General features: G+C 47.3%; 1 protein-coding gene across 1 annotated transcript in view; it reads right to left on the reverse strand.

The window, feature by feature from the left end:
• NKAIN4 (sodium/potassium transporting ATPase interacting 4) overlaps nt 1-23,165 on the reverse strand; it is a 79,489-nt gene that overhangs the window by 43,418 nt on the left and 12,906 nt on the right. Inside the window, exon 2 of the mRNA XM_066625588.1 lies at nt 2,393-2,530. Within this exon, the coding sequence (XP_066481685.1) occupies nt 2,393-2,530 (138 nt within the window). The remainder of the gene's footprint in view (nt 1-2,392; nt 2,531-23,165) is intronic.

The following is a 23,165-nucleotide window of genomic DNA, read 5'->3' on the forward strand; positions in this document are numbered from 1 at the left end:
AGACTATAACCACATGCACAAAAACAATTTCACTCATGTTTCCATGCTTTGAAATTTACTGTACTTAAACATCTAGGTAATTTCATCCTAAGCTCTTGGAGTGAGTAGCAAAAGTTTTAAAATAAATGCATAAAAATTGAAGAGGGTATTAAACCCAAATTCCAAATAAATGTAAAAGGTGTAATTGCGTGCTAAGTTATGCATGCTTACTCAGAAGTAAGTCCCAGTAGAATTTACTACCAGGTAAATTCAGATAGAATTGTATGTGTAACATGAGCCAATAGTGCGCACTGTTACCACTACTGGTCAAAATTTTAAAAATAATATTGTATTTGTATATTTGTATTGGCAACCTTCAGTCTCGAAAGACTATGGTATCGCGCTCTGAAAGGTGGTTCTGGCACAGCGTCTAGTGTGGCTGAAAAGGCCAATCCGGGATAGACAATCCCTTCCACACTGGGAGCAAGTGCAGTCTGTCCCTGGTCTGTCTCCCTGGCTATGGGCCTTCCTTCTTTGCCTCTTAGCCTCAGACTGTTGGCAAAGTGTCTCTTCAAACTGGGAAAGGCCATGCTGCACAGCCTGCCTCCAAGCGGGCCGCTCAGAGGCCAGGGTTTCCCACTTGTTGAGGTCCATCCCTAAGGCCTTCAGATCCCTCTTGCAGATGTCCTTGTATCGCAGCTGTGGTCTACCTGTAGGGCGCTTTCCTTGCACGAGTTCTCCATAGAGGAGATCCTTTGGGATCGCCTAAAAATAATATCATCATGTTATATATCTTTGATGCATAATTTCATATGGAATGCAATGAAATATCTTGAAATATCTCCATTCTTCCAAAAGTTATAGCCAAAAACCAGCGGAGGCAGGACAAGGATGCATCACCACACGCATTGCCCCCCCTCCCACTGCATGGGAAGAGGTCCATCATGGTGGTGACATGCTGGCCTCTTACGCTGGGTGACACAAACCATAAGAACATTAAGAACAGCCCCGCTGGATCAGGCCATAGGCCCATCTAGTCCAGGTTCCTGTATCTCACAGTGGCCCACCAAATACCCAACTGACATGAGCGACATACTGTCTCCCGGGTAGGCCTTGGGAAAGATGATGATGACCCCAGACATGAACATGTGCCCCTAGGGAAACTTCTCAGTTTGCCTGATATTAGCACTGCTGTGTGTAGCTGCAGTGGTTGGTATTCCAAGGAGTGGCATGCCATGTGAAGAAGCATGCATGCCGCTGAAGAATTGTATTTGTTTTCAAGGAAAAAGTGATTGTTTTGGTTAAAAGTGGGTTGCTTCTTTGGCAAGAGGAAATATTCCAGGAGTAAGGGCATGTGAAGCTTTTTGTTATTTACGTGAATGCCGTCCTATCGCTTGGTCGCAACGTGTGCTTTATATTTTGACTGCTGGGAGAGAAAAAGGGCACAGAGTTCCCATTTTCCACCTAAGATACAAAAGTATTTTGGGCGACCTGGCTTTGTGTGGCTCTGCCGCATTACATATCTATGGTCAGTGGCATAGCTAGAGGGGGTGCAAAGCACTTAGTTTTGCAGGGAGCTTCACCACAGCATGCAAGGGACCTTCCCCTTTGGAGCCAGGCATACACCTCCGTTTTGTTCCCACCACCTGAAATGGCTCTGAAGGGGAGGGGCCCCTCGCAGTGGCGGACCTCCCATTATGTACAATGGGGCAAATGCCCCAGGCGCGAACCTTTAGGACCCCGTGGAAGCCTCTCTGAGGCTCCCGATGGGGTCGGAAACTGTGCTTCCAGAAAAATGGAAGCCTTGCGGAAGCCTCAGGAAGCTTCCTCGATGCAGCCTGCGCTCGTGTGAGGCTCGATGCAGACTGTGGTCGTGTGAGGGTCCGTGAGCCTCAGGTGAGCGAGGGGGAGGATTTGCACATGGGGGCACCATTATTCTGTGGGGGGCGCCTTTGCCCCAGGGCACAAGGCTAAGGAGGTCCACCACTAGTCCCTCACACACTGCAGTGAGACTCCTTGCAAAACTAAGTGCTTTGCACCCCATCTATTTATGCCACTGTATACGACTTTCTCAGATCCTAGCCATATGCGCACAATTGCAGAAAAGTAATAAAATTTACTCCTTTTATTCATTCCCAAAAACCAACTCCAGCTTTGCTCAGGAAGTCACAATTATTCTGCATTTCAATGTATAACCCTAACTAATTCACTTGTTCTTATTATACAGAGCAGATAACAAGATGAACTCTTTAGCCAGTCAGCCAAGCAAGTTGTTGTTTAATGAGAACCATCCACCAAGTCCTTCCCTAACCTGGGATTGTATCTAGTTTTTAAAGACCAGTCCTAAGTACATCTAAATATTGTCCCATATGTACTGTGTTCGGGAATGTGGACAAAGTGCATTGATACTCACCACCACAATATAGCGTGGCCTGTACTGGATGGTACCAAACAGGCCAAGGATAACAATGATGATGTGGAGGAAATTGGCCAAAATTGGAGCCCATTGGTAGCCCAGGAAATCAAAAACTTGTCTTTCCAAGGCAGCAAGCTGGAAAAGAAGGAAAAGGAGGGGATGAATAGCAGGTTCAAGGCTTGTTATGCAAAGCATCATTTCAAAGACTCTTTGTTGTCACCAATCTCTGTCCAGCTAATTCCACATCTTCTGGCCTTCAAAAGGAGAATTCATTATTTTTTGTGCCAACATTTCTACCATGGAAAATCAAATTCCAATGTCCACAGAAACTTAAGCAAGTCAATATAACAAAAGTCCGTTCCCTTACTTGCATATTGCTATTAACTCATTCATTCTCCACTGTTTTGAACTTCTGAGATTTTGCAAAATTGGGATTATATTTCTAAAAGATTAATGTGGTGGCCAGACCAGATGTATGCTTACGTATAGTATAGCAGTGCCATTTTCAGTAAAGGATTGTGACAAGAACCTGTCAGTCTTCAGTTTCAAGGTCCGACATTAGCGCCTGGGAGAAACTTGCAGCAATCCTGAAGGCAGACCTCTAAGTAGAAGGCTGGGCTGGGTGGGTTAATAAGGAACAAGAATGTGTAAGGGACTTGGCTGATAAAGACAGAGGCAGCAATTCTATATACACTTTCCTGAGAGTAAGTCCCTTGAACCAGAACTTACTTCAGAGTAGATATGCATAGGTTTGCACTGGAAGTGACAGGCTAAGGGTGAGCTGAATCCTTGATTAGAACTGGTGGAATGTGGTGGATGGCAAATGGAAGGCAATCAATACAGTAGACCCACTGTTAGGGCAAAGCAGCCAAATAGGAGCCAGGGAAGACCACTATTCCCCAGGCAGCCTCAGTTCAAGCAAGAAGTCTTTAGATCCTTTTGTATTGAGCCTGAAGAGGATGAGCCACTCCAGTGTATGGGAACCCTTCCCTACCCAAGGAGAAGGCAGGAGGATCAAAGGCACATGCCAGAATTGTATTTGGAGATCTTGGATTCTTGTGGGCTGGCTAGAGGATACCTGGCAGCAATTGGTTTACCCAATCAAGCACTGATTTGGCTCCAGCTTGGCTCTCCATACAGTGCAGCTGTTCCTGGAGCTGTGGGTTCATGGACTTGTCCTAGGAGTTATTGATATCTTACCCCCCCTCCCCCGTGAGTGAGGATGGATGCATGGATGGAGGAGGTCTTGTAGTTGCCCCAGACCACACAGCAGGGCACTGACTGGAATGTGTTATTGCGCACAGAGGGGAGCAGCATCTCATGAGGTTAGCTTCCTAGTGGATTGAGCTCATTGCCTCTTCTTTGGCCATCATTAGATCTGGGTGACTACCATACTCTTTCTTCTTTTTGACACATTTTAAAGCAGAATGTATTCTTCAAATAATCCATTTAATTAAATCAGCCTGGCAGGTGCCATCAGCAATCTTGCATGAGGCACACCAGCAACTGTACGAACAAGTCCCATACCTGGGAAAAGAGAACCGGAAGGCTATTATTCATTTCAAAATCAATTTTCTCTGCACCATCAGAGCCAGCAGCAATGTGTTAAGCCCTTAATCTTTCATTAGGAGGATCAAAGCACACGCCATAATAACACTTAGAAATCTGGATGTTGGTTGGCTGGCTAGGGGACCCAACTGCAATCAGGTTATCCAATCAGGCATTTAATTGGCTTTGTTCGTTATGTTAAAACCTAGAAATGTAGATAAGGCACCAGCACCACAATATATTAGTTTACCTATTAAGCTAGGAAGCCATTCAGAGGGATGTGTTCCAGAGAGATAACCCCATGCCTTCAGGGTGTTGGGTGAAGGAACCTGCCTTTGTTTCCTGTCTACAGTCCCTGAAAGAAAGAGGCAGCCAAGTTGGCCATGATCCAAAACACTGGTGGTGTCTTATGGTCAGAACATTGCAGTTAGATACCAATAGAGTAGGGATCAAATCCATGCATCTCCCTTGGTGACCTTGCGTCAGTCCCGCATAGCTTGACCTACCTCACAGGGACATTGTGTGAGAATTCAATGTACAATATCTATGTATCCAGCCCTGAGTTCCTCAAAGGAAAGAGATAAAAAGGTAAATATAATCCCACAGTTGAACATCTGCTGCTGCTATTTTACTAAGGAAATACTTTGTGATGATTAATGGCTGTAAGTAAATAAAGAATGAAAGACAATATTCCATGCACATGGGCAGGGGTCTCTCCCTAGCGTGGACAGTGCAGATAGTTCTCTAGCTGACAGAAGGCAGCAGAGAACATATACCCTGAAAGAACAATGACTTTTAGAGCACTTGCATTCATGAGGCAGTGGGGTTATTATCATATATTGTTAAGAGAAGTTGCTTAATAGAGCCTCCATGTTCTGGTGCATGTCCCTGTATAATAGTTTCTGGAGGACATCAGTGCAATCATAAGAACAGCCCCACTGGATCAGGCCATAGGCCCATCTAGTCCAGCTTCCTGTATCTCACAGTGGCCCACCAAATGCCCCAGGGAGCACACCAGACAACAAGAAGACCTACAAGGCCTCCTGGGAATTGTAGTTTAAGAACATAAGAACAGCCCCACTGGATCAGGCCATAGGCCCATCTAGTCCAGCTTCCTGTATCTCACAGTGGCCCACCAAATGCCCCAGGGAGCACACCAGACAACAAGAAGACCTGCAAGGCCTCCTGGGAATTGTAGTTTAAGAACATAAATAGGCCCATCTAGTCCAGCTTCCTGTATCTCACAGTGGCCCAGCAAATGCCCCAGGGGAGCACACCAGAGCCCCTCCCACTTGGGGACCTCCCACTGGAGATACCTGATTGGCCACTGTGGGAAACTGTTCTAAACTAAATGGACCTCTGTTCTGATGCAAGAGGGCTCTTCTGCTACCACCCTTTGACTGCTACTCAGCTCTGTTTGTCTTGGTTCTCCAGAAGTTCAATCTGGGGAGGGGGCTGCATTCTGACACTTGTGCACAGACCAGGGTGACCAGATGCCATAACCACAAAAGAGGACCAGGCACCCCAAAATGTAGGACATTCAAGAAAAATGTAGGGCATGTCAAAATAAAAGCTAAAAACATTCATATATTGATTTCATGTGATTAATTTAAACACTAGATTACTTATGATTAAATTTAAAGCTATATTTCATATAGTTTATTACATATAATTTATTAATTGCAAGAAGGTTATGTGCTACCTGTAGGGGCTCATTCACAGGGAAAAGGAAGACATTTAAGTTCTTAAGAAAAGGAGGACATTTAAGTTCTTAAGTTTAAGAACGCAAGGCTAAGAAAGAGGGCATGTCCTGGAAAAAGAGGACATCTGGTCACCCTGGCACAGGCCTGTGAATGTAATGTGTGGCCTGCCTTTGCATAAGCTGCATGAGCTAAAATGGACTCAGAATTATTGATAACTTATTGGAACACCATTATCTTTTTCTGGTAGATCTTTAGCCAGCAGAACATGCTGTTGTTCAGCTCTCTGTCCAACAGCTATGCTGCAGTTTGATAAGGTTGGGAAGCCTGCAGCTTTCAGACAACCACACCAGGGTGAGGAGAGAGAGAGATGATTGGTCTACCAGGTGCTGCTGTCAGAAGAGCCTTTAAATTCAGAAGTGTCCCATCTGTGAAGGCAATCACTGCAAAGGTAGTCACTTGCCTCAGGCAGCAGACCTCATCCTCCATTCACCTGCACCTTTTCCTGCTCGCTGGATTTCAGAGGAAAGAAACCAAAAAGTAAGTGTGGAGGACAACAGAGTGGTGATCTGGTATGCTGGAGATGGTCCAGTCCACCACTCTCAGCCTTTCTTCCACAGTTCCTTTTTTACTCCATACTTTTCAAATTCAGGGAGCAGGAAGAGGAGGCATGGCAGAAATGGAAAAGGTACCATTGGGTGGGGTGTGGTAGCCCATGGCAAACCACCTTAGGTCCTGGAAATTCTTGGATTGGCCCTGCATTTCTCTGATCATTGAGTCTCTTCTTTACTGCTGCCCTTAAAGGTGTGGGCCATTTGGGATAAGGAGGGGTACTTTCCCTGGCAGAAGGTCACCAAGCCCCTAAACACCATCCATGACTTTTTCCTTCCTCTCAAGTTTCTGACAAGGCTTCTCCTGCCTGCACCAGAAGAACTCAGGAGTGTGGACAGATGTGCACACTCTCAGACATCTGGAACATTACTGCAGAAATATCTATAGGAGGATCTGGCACAAGATCTAAAACTCTCTGCCAAATTCCATGTTTGTATAGCAATCGCACAGATGCAGTGGAACACACCCAGGCTGGATTTTGCTCTGCAGCTATTGTTGAGGCTGTCTATGGATAATGGTCGAAACTGATGTAGTTGTCATTGGAGCTTTGTGTGCTCCATACTGAGGCTTCATTAATCAACAACAGGAAGGAAGAGCAATCCCTTGGTTTAAATGCATACACACACCTGTCCAAGGTCCATATGATAAGGAACAGACTATTTGCAAAGGTGGCAAATAGAGATTAACAGCGACATTGTACATTTGGAGACAATCCCACCCGCCAGACTGCATTCAAACCAATTAAATAAGATGCTATGCAAACTTTCCTGCAAAAATGGCCCAAACTAGTTGGTTTCCCAGAAAATGAGAAGCTATAAAGAACTGATCCATTTCCTTCCTGATCCTAGTCTTGAACTTGTCAGCGCTGGATCTGGGGCATTCAAGAACATGGGAGCTGACACACAAGTTTCAGCGGAAGAGAGAATAGATGGTGGGTTCTGCATTCCAGTTGTCAGATGCTGCTGGTGGAAGCAAGGCGAGAGCTTGAGCCAGGCAGGGCTGGTTCAACTTCCAGTGTCTAAGGCAGAGGGACAAATGTTTCCCTCCCTTACCTAGAGATGTGCCAGTCTCTGCTCCTTCGATCACCTGGACTGGAAAAGGAGGAGAGGAATAAAGCAGAAAAGGGCATGTGGAGAAGAGAAATGAGAAGACGCTCTAGCCCACCACTTTTCTTCTCCACACTTCCTTTTCTGCTGCACCCTCACTTCCTTTTCAAATCCAAGGAGTGGGAGAAAGAGCAGTGGAGACAAGTTGGGGCAAACAGAGGGCAACTATTACCAACCAGCTGCCTGATGTGACTGCTACAGTTGGCCTCATGAATGGGCTGGCCCAGAAGCCAGGCTCTTAGTACTTTTTCCAGGCCTGCCCAATCCAGGGATTTCCTTCTGCTTGCTAATGCCAGGGGCCAATGTTACATACCTCAATGCATTACACTCAGGAGGAGTGTAAGACTTTATTTTTGTTTCAGATGGCCAGTGACATAACGAGGGGGGGTTCAAAGCATTAAGTTTTGCAGGGAGCCTGACCGCAATGTGCAAGGGGCCCCTCCACTTTGCAGCCATTCTGGGCAGGGGGGAACAAAACTGAGGGGAGGGGTCACTTGCACATTGCAGCCAGGCTCCCTGCAAAACTTGGTGCCTTGCACCCCCTCTAGTTACGCCACTGCAGATGGCTTTTATAGTTGATAGTTTTATAGCTTTTTTTATAGTTGATTGCTGCTTTGACTGTTATGCTCTGTATTTTAAATTGCATTGGATTTATTGGATTTCATTTTTCTTTGGTTTTTAGCTTCCTTGGGTCTCCTTTGAAAGACAGAAAAGCAGGATATCATTATTTTAAATTTAAAAAAAAATTAATAGCATGAAGAAGGCTCTGCAGCCTGGCACACACAGTCCACAGGACTTCAACAACAGTAATAAAGATTCCTAACTGAGATTTGGGAGGTGATGGACTGCCCTAGCCTGCCACACTGCAAAGCAAGCTCTGCAGAAGTGAAGCTCCTGCCAGACTGCAACAGAGATGCCTACGTAGCAATGACATTATCAGGCAACACTGGCTTGGCAGGGATTGACGGTTCCCCAGCTGTCAATCAGTGGGAGTTGAGCTTTGAAAAGAGCTGAGAGAGGGAAGGAAGGATGGGAAGAGGTGGAAGAAGAGGCAGGCAGAGGAGGAGAGTGTAAGGATGAGGAGGAAGGGGGAGGAGAGGAGAAGGAAGGAGGGAAGAAGCAGGAAAGAGAAGAAGAGGAAATGGAGGGAGCAAGGAGCCAGAGGAGGAGAGAGGGGAGGTCCCAGGAAAGGGGAGGCACAAGGCAGGAAGGCGCACTCATTGGAGTGAGCCTAGCAGGGAGCAAGGTGGGGCAGGGCCGCATCCTGGGGAGGAAAACCCAAGGCCTGCCCTTTGTAAGAGAGCCCTGAAAGAAGAGGTAGATCCTATGGAGGAGGACCTAGGACCACATCTGTGCTGTCAAATCGGCTAAGCCCTGCTATATCCCCAGGCTCCCCAATGTATTGGGCCATGCCAAGCATCCACCTGACCTGTCACCCAAAATGATGGAACTGCTGGGTAGTGAGGCTGTTTTAGTGGGCAGGGTGAAGATACCCCCCTTTTGTGTTTTGTCCATCCTGGCAGGGAGCTTATGTACTTTGAATAAGTTGGGGAGCTGCATCTGCTCTATCTAGCCAGGTCCTTTAAAAATGGCCTATCCTCACCCCCAGATTGTGGAACTCCCCCTGTGGGATGAGGGAAGCAGGGGGCACCTCCACCTAGGCCATCATCTTTCGTTCCCCACATTCTACGGATGCAGGAAGCAGAGGGAAGACTACGAGAATGAGTCGGAAGTTGCTGTGAATTTTCACCTCATTCCACTTCTGCACTGCTATCAAGTAAGAACATAAGAACAGCCCCACTGGATCAGGCCATAGGCCCATCTAGTCCAGCTTCCCGTATCTCACAGCGGCCCACCAAATGCCCCAGGGAGCACACCAGATAACAAGAGACCTCATCCTGGTGCCCTCCCTTGCATTGGCATTCTGACATAGCCCATTTCTAAAATCAGGAGGTTGCACGTACACATCATGGCTTGTACCCCGTAATGGATTTTTCCTCCAGAAACTTGTCCAATCCCCTTTTAAAGGCGTCCAGGCCAGATGCCATCACCACATCCTGTGGCAAGGAGTTCCACAGACCAACCACACGCTGAGTAAAGGATTATTTTCTTTAGTCTACGTAGATCAGCTAGATTTTCCCCACACTAATGTAGTGTGCCTTGAAATGCCCTTAATCTCATATGCCTGAGAATCTGCATCTCATTTGCAGTCCAAAAGCCCAGTGTCTTTTGGGAAAACAGTCAAGCAATTATGGAGCACTGAGATGAGCTAATCTGGAATGGCACAGTGCAAATGGGCATTCCCCATTCCTCCCCTCTGCTTGCCGTTTCTTATTTGGCTCCTTTAAATACCAAAATGGGCACTATAGCCCTGTTCCCTCAGCCCACAAAGATCCATCTCCACAAGACTCCAGGGCTTTTATCCCTCACTTCAGAAATGAGAAGATTTCTCAACCATCCTGAGCAAATTGTTCCCGGGGTGCCACTTCCAGGGTCCTAATGGCTTTCAGACTTCAGGTGTCAAGAGTTAACTGCAGTTTCACAAATTACTTGAAAAAACCAAGTAGTATTAAGAGGAAAAAACAGACTTAATTTCACGAGACTTTCTTCACTGCACTCTAGTTCAAAATGGCTTCATCATGGAGATAAATGCAGTTCTTTACTCCAACATAAGGCATCACTCTGGATCACTTAGCCCAGATTTAGCAGGGGAGGAATTAGTAGAATGGCCTATGGGTTAGAACAGGGGTGTCCAATCTTTTTGGCAGGAGGGCCACATTATCTTTCTGACACTGTGTCGGAGGCGGGGGGGGGTTAATTTACATTTTAAATTTGAATAAATTTACATAAATGAATACATTAGAGATGGAACTTATATGAATGAATGAAAGGTCTTGCAGTCGCTCAAGGGCTATAAGAGGCCTTGCACAAAGTAAGGCCAGCTTCTCCTTCTCTGCCACTGCTGCATCACAGACGTGAAACACCAAGTAGTGGAGGGAGCCCTCGTCCCACAGCTCAGGTGAGAGGTCAAACAGTCGTCCTCTTGCTGAGAGGCCAGCACAGGCTCCAGCAAGTCTCTGGAGGGCCAGAGGCTCATTGGAGACTGGGGGCCCCCCATGGGCTGGATTGGGAGTCCCCTAGGGCCGCAAGTGCCCCCCAGGCCAGGGTTTTAGCACCCCTGGATTAGAATCAGGGCCAAAGCTAATCCATCTGTGGTTGACTGAGATGGTCAACTCAGATAGTAGGTTGGCAGAGGGCGTGTGGCCACCTCTGTCCACCTACTTGCCATCACTGTGTCTTCTCCTCCACCACTCATTGCAACAGAGCAGAATTTAGGAGACCGATGACAAGAAGACTATCTGTCTAGAACAGTTAATTTCAGCTCTTTGAAACTGAATGTCCTATTTGGGTATCCTACTTGGTGGTTGGCAACCTTCAGTCTTGAAAGACTATGGTATAAGCCTACAGCACCTGGCATTCCCAGGCGGTCTCCCATCCAAGTACTAACCAGGCCTGACTCTGCTTAGCTTCTGAGATCAGACAAGACCAGGCATCTGCAGGGTAACAGTTGCTACTTGGGTAAATGCAAAATGGGCTTGAGAACGTTCATGTTTGTGTGAAAGGGAGGAGGGGATTGCACGCTTTATGCAGAAGAAAGCATGTTTGTATCACTGGCTAGTTGGCAAACTCCATCTCTTTCCCCCATCCCTCCACCTCCATAAGCAGCCCAGCCTTATATGCTGCCCAGGGGCTCAGTCACTGCATTATTGCCCAATACATGACTGTGTTTATGAAATCTATGTCTCTGCCGCCCCCCCCCCCACTTTTACTCAGCAAGGGTTGTCAAGGAAACATTCCTTGGGGTGCCACAATCTGTACTTCCACCCCCCTCTCCTCTCTCCAGACCTGAGAGGTCATGAGAGCAATCGAGCAGGAGCAAGTTCTTTGGCACTCTGTTGCCACGATATGTTTGGTCAGCACTGCCATTTAATAAAACAAACACCGTTCTCTGTTAAGCTTGGCCTGTTGTACTCTCAAGGAATTGATGCACGAACACCTCACGGCTGCTGACATTCAAAATCACCAACAGAAATCAAACTGGAGGTCAGTGGCATAGCTAAAGGGGGTGAAGCACTCAACCTGGCAGGGAGCCTCAGCAGGGCAAGCAAGCGGCCCCTGCCTTCGGAGCTATTCCCAGCAGGGGGGGGGCAAAACGAAGCCATACGGCTCCGTTCCCCCCCCCCGCCGGGAATGGTTCCGAAGGGAGGGGCCGCTTGCCCGCCTTGCTGAGGCACTGGGTGCTCCATCTCCCCTCCAGCTACACCACCGCTGGAGGCTACTGACAGTGTCCACTTCCTGTAAAAGTACCTTCAAACCAAGATTTTCTCATTTTCAATGATGGACAGAACCCAATGCCACCATAACTGTTAAAGGGCTGTGACCAGTGGCATAGCTAGAGGTGGTGCAAAGCACTAAGTCTTGTGGGCGTATGAATGCACCTTGCCGGCGGCCCCCCTTTGAAACCATTCTAGGTGGTGGGAGCAAAACGGGTGCAAATGCAAGACTTAGTGCTTTGCACCCCTCTAGCTACACCACTGGCTGTGACAATGGGCCACCCTGCAAAGAAAGAGGCTTTTTGCTTGCACAAGATTGCAAGCAAACTCTTACTTTTGTATAATAAGTTGCCTGGGCTCAGTTCACTTGGGAGGAAGCAGGTTGCACCGTCTACCCGACGTTGCCTGTTCCGCTGCTATTTGATCTTAAGGAGACTCCTCAGATTCTGGGGCTCTCTGTTACTCTGGGAGGCTGTCCCGAGGCTGGCTTCAAAGAAAATATTTCTTTACTCAGTGTGTGATTGGTCTGTGGAACTCCTTGCCACATGATGCGGTGACGGCATCTGGCTTGGATGCCTTTAAAAGGGGATTGAACAAGTTTCTGGAGGAGAAATCCATTACGGGGTTACATGCCATGATGGGCATGTGCAACCTCCTGATTTTAGAAATGGGTATGTTAGGTGCAAGGAGGGTACCAGGATGCAAGTCTCTTGTTATCTGTTGTGCTCCCTGAGCATTTGGTGGGCCGCTGTGAGATACAGGAAGCTGAACTAGATGGGCCTATGGCCTGATCCAGTGGGGCTGTTCTTATGTTCTTATGTTCTTAGTGTGTGAGGGGCCAGTGGTGGACCTCCTTAGCCTTGTGCCCTGGGGCAAAGGTGCCCCCCATGGGATACTGTGAGATATAAGAAGCTGGACTAGATGTGCCTTGGGCTTGATCCAGCAGGGCTCTTCTTATGTTCTTATGTCTAAGTTTTCTTGTTTTGAGTAGTGGCAGTGAAGACACTCCTTCCCCTGTTCACTCCTTATTTACAATGAAGCAAGGAGGTGGATGCTGCCACTAACCACTAGGTAATGCATTTGTTTTTCCCTTTGTCTTCCCTTACAGCTTGCCATATGGTAAGAACAGTCCGGTGGATCCGCTGAAATTGGCCTTCACATGGCCTGAGCAAATCAGTCCGAAGGAAAGGCCTGTTCGTTTCCAGTCATTTGCCACAGCTTCTGTTTTGAAAAGGAGGGTCTTGATTCTGTCATCACCCTACATGCTTGCTGGCAACCCCTGCCAATTTCAGTACTAGCAATGCTGCTAACCTTGCTGCTTTTCCGGAGAGCTGGAATGGCTAATCCCCCTAATTAGGTCAAGAATGGATCACTAGGTTTAAAAATAAAAAAAGTGCAATTTTTCAACAAATCATTGCACCATTAAGCAAGGGGAGAGGAAGGAGGGGTCACCTGATGCAATCCCATTTTTCTCCTACACTTTGCATGCAAAGCAAGAAGGTGTTGGAGCTGGATGCCGATTTGCTTCCTCTTAAGCAGCTGGGAAGGGTCGACCCTTCCCATCCTTGCAGCTAAGCGTCGAGGCCATTTTAATTTCCTCTCGATCCCACAGCAGCCCCAGAACTGCTTGGATGTTCAGAAACAGAAGGAGTTTAATGAAAATTGTAATTAGAACCCTGCAGTGCTCTCGTCTCTACGCTGGAACGGTAAATTTACATTACAAATCAAGCGGATTGCAGACCAACCACGAAAATTCATTAGAGACTAGCTGAGCAAGATGGAGGGGGGGAATCCAATCAGAGATGGCAGACCCTTTGATATCATAATAAACAGTTCTGCCCTTTTCACTTTCAGTTGGGGGGGGGGGTTTCCACACAGGATGCTGCAAAGGCCTTTTGCATTTAAGAATATAAGAACATAAGAAGAGCCCCTCTGGATCAGGCCATAGGCCCATCTATTCCAGCTTCCTGTATCTCACAGCGGCCCACCAAATGCCCCAGGGAGCACACCAGAAAATAGGAGACCTGCATCCTGGTACCCTCCCTTGCATCTGGCATTCTGACATAGCCCATTTCTAAAAACAGGAGGTTGTACATACACATCATGGCTTGTAACACATAATGGATTTTTCCTCCAGAAATTTGTCCAATCCCCTTTTAAAGGCATCCAGGGCAGATGTCATCACCACATCCTGTGGCAAGGGGAGGCCTAAACCGTTGTATGTGTATTGATATTCTGGGCTTGCACTGACACAAAAGGTGGAATACAAATTGATAAAATAAGTAAATCCCAAGTGAGCCACGAAGCTACCAGATGCTGACCCCAAGTGAGGGTTTAGCACTGGATTGGCATGTTGCACAGAAGGTGATAGTGCTACAGTCTGCAGAGAAAGGATGGGATGAAAGAAAGAAAAGCAAGAACACCCTATATGTGTCTGGGGAATTAAAGATGTCCCTGAAAAGCAGATATCCCTGAATATTTGGGGAAGCGATTAAAAGAGGTGACTTGTAAAATATTGTCACTGTGAGATCCAAATGGTGTCTTATTTGAATGTTTAGAGCCTGGATTCATAAAGGATAGTAATTTCAGATAAGGCTTTGCCGTTATCTCTAATTAAAGCATTACTAAGGCTTGTCCCCATCATGTGAGAAATTTCAGGCAAGAGGTTTTCCCCCTCCCCGACCACTGACTTTTTCCATGCTTGCCTGTTAAGTTGATTTCCTTGACCATTCAGAAAATTACCATTTCAATGTGTCTTTACAATTTGTCACAGCATTTCTCTGGGAGTTTTGGTACCTTTTGGTACCAGGCTGCAGTTTTGGTACCAGGCTGCAGTTATGTTTAAAAGGGGGGGGGAACCCATGATGCCTGTGAGAGAGGAGAGACCCACATCTGAGGCCCCAAATTTGCAAATGCTCAAGTAGATTTCAAGCCCATAGGATCGGCACATCCAGAGGCAACATACTTTTTCCACCTTGCACTGAAGTCTGTAGTAATGTGCCCTCAAACCATGCCTCAACATTGGTTACCTATTCATGGTCTAGAACAGGGGTGCTCAATAGGTGGATCGCGATCTACCGGTAGATCGCGAAGCAAAATGAGTAGATCACGGAGTAGATCTGGGAGGAAACGCCGGGAGTAAGGCCCATTGTACTCAATGGGGCTTACTCCCAGGTAAGTGTGGTTAGGATTGCAGCCTCACAGCCTAATCCTAGGCATGTCTACTCAGGAGTAACTCAGTGGGGCTCAAGGTACACCAACATACATTGTACACATAAATGTTATATGTTATGATGGTGCGGACATTGTAAAAAATAACTCTGGTAGATCTCCGGGCCTTGCTGGGTTTCAAAATAGCTCTCGAGCCAAAAAAGTGTGAGCACCCCTGGTCTAGAATGATCCCTAAAATTTGCAGGGTTGGACTTTGATGAACAAGCTCAAGTGTTATAACCAAGACCTAGAGCAATTAATAAATGTTCCACAACTCTTAGATTGCTACTGCTACTAGTGTACGGCTCTCCAGGCCACAAAACCAGCATTGGCTACAACATAAACTAGAGAAGAGGCTGTACCAGTTTTTCCTCCATCCAGCCTTGAAGGAAACACCCAGAACACTTGGCCCGAGAGGGTCAATCCCAAAAAGGAGACCCCACTTCCCTCCTGTATCTCTGATGTTTCCCTGTGTCTCTTTTTGATGGTGAGTCCTTTGGGACTGGGAGTCATCTCATTCCATTCTTTTGTGAACTGCTTGAGAACTTTTTGTTTGAATTATATATTTAACATACAAGGCCTAATTATAAAAAACTGGTTTCCCGTTTCCATTTATCAGGGACCAGTGGCATAGCTAGAGGGGGTGCAAACCACTAAGTTTTACAGGGAACCTCACCGCAGGGTGCAAGCAGCCCCTCCCCCTCCCCTAGCATCAGGTAGCATCAGGGGGTTATTGCTGAGTACTATCCCCAAATGAAAGATAGCGGCAGATTTTATATTCCCAGGCTGGGGTTGTTGATATGATATAAAAGGACTAGGAAGGGGCCTTTGCAGAACATTATAATTCTAACGCAGAATAAGGGCAAACCTTGGTGGTCAGAGACAGCTCCTTCAGAACCCTGGACAGGCCCCAGGGAGCAGACAACATGTTCTAGCTCAGCAGTTGTCAATCAACTGTCTCACACCATCCCCCCCCCCACTGGCTCACCTACCTCCTCAGGCTCTACCCCCTTGCTGTGAAGTGGACAGCCTTAAAGATTTCTGTAATTAATCTGTGGAATTCCCTGCCACAGAATGTGGTGATGGCATCTAGCCTAGATGCCTTTCAAAGGGAACCGTAGGTCACAAGCCACGATGGCATGTGCAACCTTCTGGTTTTAGAAGTTTGGTACCTTGGAAGGCCAGATGCAAGGGAGTGGCACCAGGATGCAGGTCTCTTGTGTGCTTCCTGGGACATCTGGTGGGCCACTGAGAGATATGGGGACTGGACTAGATGGGCCTTCGGTCTAATCCAGCAGGGCTGTTCTTATGCTCCCTGTTCCAAAGGTGAAAGTGAGCTAGGAGTGGAGAAAATGGACTGAGGACAGATGGGAGCGCCCAGTTTTTCTTTTCTATGCCACATATTCAGTATATGTCCATATATGGCATGGCAGTAGCTATGCTGCTGTCCCCCAGGATCCTACTACCTCATTAGTCTGCACCCGGCTTAAATCCTTCCTTTCTGAAGTGATTTTGCTACCCCATGACAGACATTATTAGTGTACAACATGTCGTCAGCCTTTCAGGCAAGTCGAAAGAAACTGTTCAGCAGCGTAACAACTAATATTTATGCGGCTTCGCTTAAGTACTGAGCATTCAATGAAGAGCGTCGTTTATCTCCCTTGTCATCCTGTGCAATTTGTTTTGCTTTCCCATGGCCTCTCCACAGCACACTCAACTCCGGAGTCCATTATTATGTATGCTTTTCTGGCCCCCAACCAATAAACCCTCCAATTAAGTTTCTGCACACAACACTCCCTGCTGCGCATCCCTGGTATGTATGTCCCCTCCTATGCATCTCTGCTGTCCCCTCTAACTAATCCCCCCCATCAGCTGCCCATGTTTTATTCAAAAGAGGATCGACTTCTTTACAAGAGGGCAGGGGGCCAACACTTTATTGTAGGCGCCTTGCAAAACCAGATAATAAGAGTTTCATTTTAAGCCAGGTTTTATCACTCAGAAATTGGTTTTGGTTCCAGGTCTTGGCCCTGGAACATCTGAAGTTCTAACAAGGAAATGAATGTCTCTGGGCACATGGCAAGTGACTTTGCCTTCTTTTAGTTCAGAGCTACCATCAGCCTCCACCAATCAGCCTGATGGTCACTATTTTTTTTTTTTAAAGGAAGGAAAGCCTTCTGTTGCAGAGAGCAAGATTTCCAAGCAGGCTCAATGCCACATCCACATTCAGCACATCTAGAGAAGCACTGAAGGGGCCACATAAAAGCTGCATAGCAATAATTGCGAGATATGGTGTTCAGAATCTTGAGAAGTGAGGATTGGTTCAGGTGATAGACTAGTGACCAGTGGTATTCCTGGCCACTACATCTCTCAGGGCACATCCCTGCAGTGTCACCCCCACCTGGACGTATCACCCCCATGCCTGCTGTCTCTCCCCCCACCCCCACATTCTGAGTACTGGGAAACCATGCACAGAATTGACTATTTTTGACCTCCAGAAGGGCTTACAAGGCCTTCTGAGGCCTGAGGAGGCTGTGCATGGCTTCCCTAGCCCTCAGAACACTTGGGGGGGGGGCAGAGGGCCATAGGAGGCGGCTCTCAGATCATTGCGCCGGTGTCAGCAGCCAACTAAGTGCTGCGGGGGAAGGTCGCTGCAGGAGGAGTGGGTGTCAGTGTGATACCACCCCCCTCAAGCATGGCACATGGGGAATTTGCATCCCTTGCCTCCCCTCAGGTATGCCACTGCTAGTGATCAGTACAAACAAAACAGAGCAAAACAAAACTCTACTCATGCAATGAATTCACCTGGATGCATGTGGCTTTTCCAGGCAAGGAGGCCACTTGTGTGATCTGCTATTAATGCGGATGTAACGGGTACAGCAGCCAGCAGCCTATCGTGGAAGTGACTTGGGGAATAGATTCAAAGATTTTCAGCTCAAGGCCTATTCCCACGGCCAATGAGCGAGACAACAAGCCTTGAGTGAGTGTGGAACATGGCTGCAGAGAAAGCTGCCTTTGACTAAGTCAGACTATTGGCCCATCTAGCTCAACTGGCAGGACTTTTTCCTCTGGAGATGCTGGGTATTCAACCTGAACTTTCTGTTCAGGTCACCTTAAGCGGTAGATTGGCAGGGGACATCCACTCTCGCCTGCATTGCACAGCCTCTTTCCACTCCCTGGACTGGAAAAGAAAGAGGGGGCTGAGGTGAAAGTGCAGAAGAAAGTAGAGTGGAGCCCCCCAGTTTCCACAAAGCCACAGCAGCCTCGAAGTGACTGCCTTGTGTAACTGCCGCTCCCCGGAGGGCAGGGCGCTGCTGGCTTTGCGCACCCAGTTCTGTTTTCTATGGAGGCTCCCAGACTCCACAGGGAAACGGACACAGTGCACAGTAGCAAGTGCCCCGCCCTCAGAGAAGAACCTGGAAGGACATCACAATATCACCTTATGTGCCATCAGTGTGCACCGGGGCAGTCCGTTATTCCCCTGCCTGCAAGAGTATTTTCCCTGCAATAGTGAACAGCCCACACATCTCCAAAGACATTTGGGTCATCATATAAACAAAATGAACTTGCAGGATGGTCACCGTGACCAGAAAGTCATCATGCGGAAAAAACTCTTAACTCACAAATTGATTGGTTCATTTTTTTTTTAAACAAAAAAGCACAACAAACCAAATCAGACCAGACAATTCATTCGTCTGTTTTCTCCTTCATGATTAACAGTTTGCGAATGTATATTTAGCAGTGCTCCAGACCTGTGGCATTGACTGTCATCTAGGAAGTGAAACAAAGGGACCATTATTCATCTGCTGGGAGGCACACAATCACTTTCTTGTCCCAGACACTTGCTGAAGGCCTGATTCTCTTACCCTGCCTTTTTTCTCTCTGGCTGCCAGCCATGCAATTCACAGCCAAGTGCTATTGAAGTGGAGGTCTGAACTTCTTCCATGTTCCCCTATTGGCCCAGCTCCAGCTATGTGTGCACACAGCAGTGGGTACCCTGTGCATCACTGCAGATCTCCAATGTATGGTTGGCTGTCTTATGGAGAGGCGTCAGAGTTCAGCAGTCGATCACATGCTTTGGAAGGAAGCTTGGCCATTCTGACCCACAGCAACCTGTGGGCTGGGGACACAGAGTTGTGCATGCAGAGACGCTTCTCAGGTGAGCCAAAGCAGGGCAAGATGTCAAATTGCCCCCCCATCCTTCCCCACTCATCCCCACTGCTGTCAAATTGCCCCCCCATCCTTCCCCACACTCATCCCCACTGCTGTCTGACATCCTTACTCTAAGTAGTGCTATTGTGTTTCTTTTCTTCTACTTCAGCAAAGTCCTCCTCATTTGCTTTTTCTTCTTCCAATAGTGCACAGCAGTTGCATAGCTAGAGGGAGTGCAAAGCACTAAGTTTTGCAGGGAGCCTCACCGTGGCATACGAGCAGCTCCTCCCCTTCAGAGCCATTCTGGGTGGGGGACAAAATAGAGGCAAATGCAGGAAGGCGAATGCCTCCATTTTGCTCCCCCTGCTCTGAAGGGGAGGGTCACTTGCACACCATGGTGAGGCTCCCTGCAAAACCTAGCCCTTTGCACCCCCTGTAGCTATGCCACTGATGCACAGGCATCCAAAGACTGGCTTTCAGTATCTCCCTCATTACTATGTGATGACTCTGAAACAAAACCTAGGTGAAATAAACTTCCCTGTGCACCAGAGTGACATTTCATAGAACCATAGAGTTGAAAAGGGTCTAATAGGTGATCTAGTCCAACCCCCTGCCTTTGTACTCCATACTGCTAATTTCACCTTCAAACAATACCGAAGCACATGTAGACTTGATCCAACGCCATGTGTTCAATCTTCTAAACTAGAAAAAGGGGTGGAGATTACTATTGGGGCATAGGAATGCTGTGAGCTGAACTGGGGATGACCAATACTGGGGCCTCTTAGTTCTGGTCTGAAGGTGTACATTTCACTTTCCCATGTTTGAATTGCACTGATGCACGTTGATGCTTATGGAAAAGACCTGGGCTGCATTTCCACTTTCAATGCACTTCCATTCTCCAGAGCAATCTCTGGGGACTGTAGTTTGTTATGAAATCTGAAAGCTGTTGGAGCTGTCCTTAACAAACTACAGTCTCCACAATGCATGAGGGAATTAGAAGTGTACTGAAAGTGGATTAAAGCTGCAGTGGAAACACAACCCCAGAAAGGCTGAGACTGAGGTCCCCGAATTTCTTTTGTAATAAATTTGATTTCTACTGTATAGTTTGTTTTGTCATGTTCTGGGCTCCTTGGAAGTCTCACTCCCCCCCCCCCCCAGCTCTGGTCTGTGCCAAAGAACCTGCCCCAGAAATTCCCAGCAGTTTCCTCTTAAGAACATAAGAACAGCCCCACTGGATCAGGCCATAGGCACATCTAGTCCAGCTTCCTGTATCTCACAGCGGCCCACCAAATGCCCCAGGGATCACACCAGATAACAAGAGACCTGCATCCTGGTGCCCTCCCCTGCATCTGGCATTCTCACATAGCCCATTTCAAAAATCAGGAGGTTGCACATACACATCATGGCTTGTACCCCGTAATGGATTTTTCCTCCAGAAACTTGTCCGATCCCCTTTTAAAGGCGTCCAGGCCAGTCGCCATCACCACATCCTGTGGCAAGGAGTTCCACAGACCAACCACACTCTGAGTAAAGAAATATTTTCTTTGGCTGTTCTAACTCTCCCAACACTCAATTTTAGTGGATGTCCCCTGGTTCTGGTGTTATGTGAGAGGGTAAAGAGCATCCCTCTATCCACTCTGTCCATTCCCTGCATAATTTTGTATGTCTCAATCATGTCCCCCTGAGGCGCCTCTTTTCTAGGCTGAAGAGGCCCAAACGCCGTAGCCTTCCCTCATAAGGAAGGTGCCCCAGCCCCGTAGTCATCTTAGTCGCTCTCTTTTGCACCTTTTCCATTTCCACTATGTCTTTTTTGAGATGCGCGACTCTTATGAACCAGTGACACGTTTGAGACATCATATGCTTGTGAATATTCCACAAACCACCCAAGGGAGACAGAGTCAGGCAACAACAGGAGGAATGTGAAGGAAGGCAGCCAGCCCTACAGCTGGCTTCAACAGAGATGCCAAAGCCCCCAGAAGTAACTGGGAGCAGAGCGAGCCTCCCTCCTCTGCACGGTTATGGGAACCCCCACTCTCTCTTGGTTGGATCACTGCTGGGTTGCACTCCAGGCCACTGCACTCCAGGCTACCCAACTGAAAGGAGAGTATTTGTTCCCTTAGCAAGTATTTCTAGGTATGTAGGAGCTTTTGGGGAGGCCCAATTAGGAGTGTAGCTGCCCTGCTCTGAAATTGGAGCAGAAAGTTGAAAAGATTATCTTTTGATCAAACCACTATAGGTGCCCATTGGGGAGGCAGGTTCTATATCACAGATGGTCGAACTGTGGCTCACAAGCCACATGTAGCTCACGGAAATATATATATATATATATATATATATATATATATATATATATATATATATATATATATATATATATATATATATATATATATATATAATGTGCAGCTCACGGAAATATGTTGGCTGAGCTCCTTTTTGCATCGCAACGAACAGACATTTTCAAGCTTCAAAATGATTTATTGAGATCAACTGAGAGTCCATTGGATTAAAACAGGGCTCTCCAAACCCCACCTGCGGGCCGGATCCAGTGTGTGGAGATACCCTCCCTGTGTGAGCAGCGCTTACAATTTCACCACGCTGCCTGGCACCTGATCTCATCAGAAGGACACTCGGGGCAGTCGTGTCATAAAACCTGCTGGGGCTATTGGCAATAGGCGTGACTGCCTAGATCCAGCCCGCCGCGAGCATCAGTAGCTTGGCAGAACTGTACATGCTGGCTGGAAAGGGGAGTTTTCGCAGCTGCACAAAAGTCTCCAGTTTGGAGACTGCTGGATTAAAATATAATGTTCACAGTGGGTAAATATTTTTGAGCATTTAAATGCTCCTTGTGGATCTCAAACATCTGAAGCTTATCGTATGTGGCTCTTGCGTTAAGCAAGTTTGGCCACTTCTGTTCTATACGGTGTCTGTACCCGAAGAACTATAGGGAGAACTCAAGTATCCTTTCCTTGACAGCATCTAGAGCATGACAGAGGTGCATCAGTGCTGGTCTCGTGGGACTTGCTGCCTCAGGGAACCCCTAAAGCCCTGGATTTCCAGCTCATTGATATATTGAGAGAGTGGCGCTCAGTCTCAGGGGAAGCCAGTATTAAAAAGGAGAGTAAACCAGAGCAGAGTTGCTGCTTAAGAGGAGGCTATTTGAATCTGCTGAAGCTCCAGCCATTACTGGGACTGGCCATATGTTGCATTGCACCAGCTGAGGCCTTCAGGGCTGCTCATCATAATCATTACTTATTTAGATTCATAAAAGTGATGTTACGGCACCTGGGAGATTAGCTGGTTTATTGCACCAAAGTCACATCCAACAACCGGCTTCATCTTCCACTGGAACCTGTTTAGCTAATTTTCTGTTTTCGGTTCCTTTTTCATGACTGTCCCTATTTTTTTTACCACCTTTGAGGATTTTTAAAACAGATGTTGTCGGTGTGAATTACTAGGGCAGCTGCTGTCCTTCCAGTTTCAGCCCACTCTGTCTTGGGTCTCTCCTGGATTCGGTAAGTTCACTCTGAGTGTGTGTGTGTGTGTGGGGGGGGCAATCTTGATTCTAATGCGCATGCATATGAATGAGTGCACATGGACACTAAGGCAGCATGCAGTCCACTGGTGACACTCACTTTGCACTGCTTAATGTCTGACGTTATATAGGATAGTTCTATTTGTACTGCATGTCTTTAATCAAAAGAACAAATGCCCTCTTGGCAGTTATATCTGTGAAGGCAGGAGATTGTAGGCACTGGCGTAGCTTGGGGGGGCGGGGCACTAGGTATTGCAGGGAGCCTCCCTGCAGCGTGCAAGTGGCTCTTCCCCCTCCCCTTGGAAGCCATGTGGGCGGGGGGGGGGAACGGAGGCGAATGGCTCCCAAGGGGAGGGGGAAGAGCCACTTGCATGCTGCAGGGAGGCTCCCTGCAAAACTTAGATCCAAAATCCGTAGGTAAGTAGGCTCAAATTGTACTTGCTGAAAAGCAGTATATGAATATACGGTATTAACAATAATAACTACCATCACCATCACTACTGTAGGGCAAAAACTAAACAATGGGGTGGGAAGACATGCAAATTTCTAGCATAGGAAGTCCCACAATCTTGGAAA

Source organism: Tiliqua scincoides, chromosome 4 (assembly GCF_035046505.1).
Source record: "Tiliqua scincoides isolate rTilSci1 chromosome 4, rTilSci1.hap2, whole genome shotgun sequence".
Lineage (NCBI taxonomy): Eukaryota > Metazoa > Chordata > Lepidosauria > Squamata > Scincidae > Tiliqua > Tiliqua scincoides.